Source organism: Eriocheir sinensis, chromosome 1 (genome assembly GCF_024679095.1).
Source record: "Eriocheir sinensis breed Jianghai 21 chromosome 1, ASM2467909v1, whole genome shotgun sequence".
In the NCBI taxonomy this organism is placed as follows: Eukaryota; Metazoa; Arthropoda; class Malacostraca; order Decapoda; family Varunidae; genus Eriocheir; species Eriocheir sinensis.
The window spans coordinates 9,064,359-9,070,429 of record NC_066509.1 but is presented as its reverse complement, the minus strand read 5'-3'; the positions used below and the strand labels follow the sequence as shown (position 1 = coordinate 9,070,429).

At 43.1% G+C, this 6,071-nt stretch overlaps 1 protein-coding gene across 3 annotated transcripts in view; it reads right to left on the bottom strand.

Moving 5' to 3' along the window:
- Positions 1-6,071, bottom strand: part of LOC126987108 (plexin-B-like) — a 224,008-nt gene that overhangs the window by 5,185 nt on the left and 212,752 nt on the right. For all 3 annotated transcript variants that reach the window (XM_050843929.1, XM_050843982.1, XM_050843844.1), the window contains 2 exons: positions 4,686-4,745; positions 1,353-1,503 (listed from right to left, as the gene is read on the bottom strand). In XM_050843929.1, the coding sequence (XP_050699886.1) occupies positions 1,353-1,503; positions 4,686-4,745 (211 nt within the window). The remainder of the gene's footprint in view (positions 1-1,352; positions 1,504-4,685; positions 4,746-6,071) is intronic.

Below are 6,071 nucleotides of genomic sequence, written 5' to 3'. Positions count from 1 at the left end.
GTGTGTGTGTGTGTGTGTGTGTGTGTGTGTGTGTGTGTTGCAGGTGAGGGCTAGAGGTGCTTAATGAAGAGTCACACAGCCGAAGATTAATGGCGTAGGAAATGAGCGTTTCGGGAGGACTGTTGTTAGGCCTTGTTTTCTCATTATCCCCGACACACACACACACACACACACACACACACACACACACACACACCTGCCGCGCTACCTAACCCTCACGCTCTTGAAATACGATAAAGAGAGACCGTCAAGAATCGTCACCTGGCGGGGGGTGAACAGGTGGGCCGCTAATTAATTAGGTGCAGGGAGGAAGGACCTTGACACACCTGTCGCACTAAATGTCTTGCTCACAGGGCGCCGCCGCGACACGAGACGCGGAAATGCTACATGTTATAATTTTCACTCCTGCTTCGATTAGTGTCGCGTATTTTATATATATGCAAAAAACGGTTAATAATTCGTCTCTTGACATCACGAATATACAAACCTTTGGGTCATATTGTTAAACATTTCGGCGCCCAGCTTCATATTTTTAACAAGGCTTTCGTAGGAGTTTTAGGCATTTCCAGGGGTAGTTTTATGACCCTTTTAGTGGACTGACCGTTCTTCTGTACCATGAACCTAAAAAAAACACTCATTATAACCCGACTCGTCTCCTTTTTGGCCTTTGTACCTAGTTGATGTGAGAGGCGAAAGAGTCTGACAATATGGGCCTTTATCCTCTGAATAAGAAATGTGAAAGAAGCCTTTTTTTTATAGTTCAAGCTGTTTTTTTCCAAGCTGTGTGTGTGTACAAAATGCCCCATCTATCGGCGCTTTCAAATCATCAGCAAAGACCGTCAGCGAAATTTGAAATATACGCACCACGTCTTCGAAAGCGGCCAAAGGAAACAACAGAAGGAACGGGAGACAAAGTGAGAATAATATTAATAAGGTGGAGAGGACAGGCGAGTAAAGACCAAAATAAAGACCACTCGGCCTGAGGTTCTCCGAGAACCTCTGGCGTAGCGAGAACCGTTCTCGCTACGTGTGTGTGTGTGTGTGTGTGTGTGTGTGTGTGTGTGTGTGTGTGTGTGTGTGTGTGTGTGTGTGTGTTTACGGCGGCGAAACGGGAGAAAATTAGCCCCACTCAGAACGATAATGACCTCCACCGAATAGGGAAACAGAAAACGGGGTACTGACGGTCTTAACGAGGTGGATGATGGGTTTAAGAAAACACAAACACCGTCAACTCTAGCTAAAAAAAAAAAAAAACTAAGACATAGAAACACAAAAGATCACACAAACTCAGAAAAAGCGAAAAAGATGACAGTGGTAACAAAGAAAACGAGGTGTACTAAGGGGAGACTCACCTAGATCGACTTGGTGGATGGAGGGCCGGAGGGAGTGCGGGGTGTTGCGGTACAGGGCGTCCAGGATCTTGGCTTTGACCTGGCTGATGGTGTCACAGTCCAGCACCCGACACTGCGCCTTCTCCCCGTCCTCCCCGACCACCGCCACAGACTGTTGAAGAAGTACACAAGAGACTTTTAAACATGGGCGAGAGAGGAGAGTGGAGAGGGAGGCATGTGGTCAGGAGGAGAAGGAGGGGAAAGCGACAAGACAGAAGGAGATGTTGCGGGAAAGTTGAGGAGAGGTGAGAGGGCGTGAAGTGCGGGGTGAGAGGACGCGAGGGGAAGTAACACGGCTGAGGGGAAGGGAGTGAGTGCCGGGGCGTGAGAATGGAGAGTGAGAGGTGTGAGTGTTTGTTTGTCTTCCTCGCGTCAGGTGTTTCTAATTTAAGGGACACATCTTAAATTCACACCTGTTTGTATACCTGGATGTTGGCTTTAGAAATTACAGTAGTAGTAGTAGTAGTAGTAGTAGTAGTAGTGCTAGAACGTGAAGTAGTATTCAAAGTTATCATGTCATTATTATTTTTACTATAATGTACGTTTGAAGGTATTTACTGAACACACACACACACACACACACACACACACACACACACACACACACACACATGGAAAGTAATCTGGGCGCTGGCATACTGTGGCCATTTTTCAGCCCTCCGAAGGCAGAGTCGGCTGCGGATTCGAACATGAGGCAGTCCTATGAATTAACAAAGCGTTCGAATGGGATGACTAAAACTTCGACTCAGAGTTTAATTGTCTGAGAGAGTTACGCCGCGCACGAAAACATATGTGATGGAGAAGGAAATGAAGAAAGGAAAAAGTGGAAAAAGAAATTTGAAGATGAACGAGAAAAAGAAGTGGAAAAGAAGATAATGGCGGAGAAGAATAAAAAAAAATACTTAAAACAATGGAAAATCTGATTGCAAAAGGTAAAAAAATGTAAATGGAGGAAAATAAAGACGAGAGAGTAATGAAAGAAGAATCAAGGATGAGCAAAAAAGACAAACACAAAGGAATGGAAAGAAGGAGTTACGAAACGTGTGAGAGAAAACTTTATTAAGAAAGAAAAAAAAGCGAAATAACAAAATAGAAAGAAAGAGAATGTAAAAGGAAGAAATTAAGATTTAAAAAGAGTCAGAAAGGGGGAAGACATGAAACATTGGAAGTAAAAACAAGACATTAAGACAAGGAGCAGAAGGAGCAGGAGGAGGAGGAGGAGGAGGAAGGAGGAAGAGAGAGAGAGAGAGAGAGAGAGAGAGAGAGAGAGAGAGAGAGAGAGAGAGAGAGAGAGAGAGAGAGAGAGAGAGAGAGAGAGAGAGAGAGAGAGAGAGAGAGAGAGAGAGAGAGAGAGAGAGAGAGAATGGAAAGCAGAATTATAAGCAGGGAGGGAGAGGAAGGAGGGAGATAAGGGAGAGAAGGGAGAGGGATGTAGTTTAGCCCAGTACAATTTAGGAGGAAGACTCAGGTTATCCCGAAGCTTACGTGGAGAGAAGGAGGAAGGAAGGGAGGGGAAGAGGGAGGAAGGGAATGAAGGAGGGAGGAAGACGGAAGGGAGAGACGGGGGGTAGGAAGGGAGGGATTAAGGGGAGATGGAAGGAGACGGAGGGAGGAGGGAAGGAAGGCAGGAGAAAGGCAAGAAGTGGAGGAAGAAAGGAGGGACACACACACACACACACACACACACACACACACACACACACACACACACACACACACACACACACACACACACACACACATTCAGTTTACACACAATGTGCATACGTGGAAACCAATTATCCATCACCAACACACATATTCACACACACATACACACATACATACATACATACATACATACGCACGCACAGACACCGCCACCACACCTTGGCATCCGGCAATTCCTCGACACACATGAAATATGCATTAAAGGTACACACACACACACACACACACACACACACACACACACACACACACACACACACACACACACACACAGAGAGAGAGAGAGAGAGAGAGAGAGAGAGAGAGAGAGAGAGAGAGAGAGAGAGAGAGAGAGAGATTCTATTAGGTCTGTTACATGTCTGCTGGTCTTTCTGTCTGTCTCTTTGTCTGTTAGTATGGGTCTTTGTTCACGTCTGTCTGCCAATCAGTGTGTGTGTGTGTGTGTGTGTGTGTGTGTGTGTGTGTGTGTGTGTGTGTGTGTGTGTGTGTGTGTGTGTGTGTCTCTCTCTCTCTCTCTCTGTTTGCCTCCATCTCTCTTCCTCGATCAATTTATCACTTGCTGTTTGCTTTCCACTATCTCCCCCTTCCAGCACCCTTTTCTCTCCTCCCTCCCTCCCTTACTTCTTCCTTTCCTCCACTTCTCCCTTGCTCTTCTCTTTCTCGCTCTCTCCCTGTCCTAAACTTTTCCTTTTTTGTAATACTTCTCGTGTTTTTCTATTTAAATCTCCATCATCGTTTTTTTTTCTTTCTTCCCATTTTAATTTCCTTCCTGCTCCACTTTCGCTCCAGTCAGATAATACAAAAAAGGTAATTGAAATGGGAAATGAGGTTGTTTTGCACATTTTCCACTAATTTGTGCCTTAATTTCCTCTCGTTTTTCTATTTTTAATTTTTATCTTTTTTTTATGATTCTAGTTTCCATTTTAACATTTATCTTTTACATTGCTGAAACTCGTACTTCCTTCTTATATTCTCTAAAGTATTTATTTATTTATTGTTCAACATCACTTATTCATGTCTGGCATTTTCTTCGCCTCTTTCTCAAATAATTTTCCACCTATTCCTTTTATATACATCTATTTACATTTTTAAGTTAACGTCCGTCAAAGTGTCTTCTCTCTTTCCTTAGACTTTTTTCATGTATGTTTACCTCCCTACCTATCTACTTCTTCTTACCTACTTCTGTATTATCGATCGATCACTCAGTCAATCAATCTCCCTATCTATCTATATATTTATCTGTATCTATCTATCCGTCAATATGTCTGTCTCAATGCCAGTCTTAAGTCTATCTCTATATCTATCCATCTATCTATATACTTTTCTACGTGCATATGATGTCTAAGTAACCTCTCTTTATCTACTGTGTCCCTTTCATTATATCTATCTACGTGCATATGATGTCTAAGTAACCTCTCTTTAACTACCATGTTCCTTTCATTATATCTATCTATTTATCCTTTTCATTCTGGTTTTATCTCCTCTCTCCTCAGTGGTTCTAAAATGGGGTTTATATATTTACTCGAGGGATTTAGACAGACAGGCATACAGAGGCAGACACACAGACAGACGAAGATAACTTACCTTGGGAGTGTTATACGGAATCTTCTCGTACTGCGTCTCATCCCTCACAAGCTGTATCGTCTGTTGAGGAGAAGAGGAGAGACTGAGATAAGGAGACTGTGATGAAGAGAGACTGGGAAGGTGAGAGAGATAAGAAGGATAAGCAAGAGAGAGAGAAAGGGAGAGTGAGTGAATGATAAGGACGAAGGGAAGGACGAAGGGTGAGGAGGAGAGACTGTGAGAGGGAGAAGGAAAGTGGAGAGATAGATAGGAACGGAGATGTGAGAGAAAAAATGAATGAATGAATGAGAGAGAGTAAGTAATTAAGAAAGAAAAGGAGGAGAAGAGTGAAAAGAAAGCAAGTATTTGACTGAGTTCTGAGTTAGTGAGTGAGTGCTTGTGTGGGTGAGTGAGTGAGTAAATGAGGCAGGTAAAGGTGTGGTACTGTACATGACACAGGTGAGAAAGGGAAGAGAGAAAGGAAGGAAGGTAGGAGGGAGAGAGAGAGAGAGGGAGAGGAAAGTCGTCATGATGTAGGCAGGGAGGAAAGGGAGAGGAGAGGGAGAGAGAGATGGAGGAGAGGAAAGAGGGTTGACTGAGGGGATAGCGAGGGTGAGGGTGAGGGTGTGAATGACGGGAGAGATGGAGGGAGAGAGGGAGGGAACGAGAAAGAGAAATCCAAAAGCCAACACATTCATTTTGAGGAGTGTGTGTGTGTGTGTGTGTGTGTGTGTGTGTGTGTGTGTGTGTGTGTGTGTGTGTGTGTGTGTGTGTGTGTGTGTGTGTGTGTGTGTGTGTGTGTGTGTGTGTGTGTGTGTTTTGGTCTGTCACATTGATTTGATTTCTTTTTTGTAGCATAGTATAGTAAGAGAGAGAGAGAGAGAGAGAGAGAGAGAGAGAGAGAGAGAGAGAGAGAGAGAGAGAGAGAGAGAGAGAGAGAGAGAGAGAAGCGATAGAACATGACAAGAAAAAGAAAATATTGACGGATGGAAAAGGAAAAAGAAAATACGGATGGAAGGTGAAAAAGGAAGGAAGGAAATAGAGAAGAAATGACGAAATGGACAAAACAAACAAACATACAAACAAACAAAAAATCTTTGTAGGTTATATATTGCATGACATTTAAAACACGCATTTCTCTCTCTCTCTCTCTCTCTCTCTCTCTCTCTCTCTCTCTCTCTCTCTCTCTCTCTCTCTCTCGTTTTTTTTCTTTCTTTTACTACCATTCCTTCCTTTCTTCCTTCCTTCCTTCCTTCCTTCCTTCTTTCTTTCTTATTTCTTCTTTTTTTTTCTTTTTCTTTCTCCTTTATTTTCTTGTTTTCTTTTACATTCAATTTTTGTTCCTTTCTTTGGTTTTCTTTTTTTTTCATTTCTCTCTCTCTCTCTCTCTCTCTCTCTCTCTCTCTC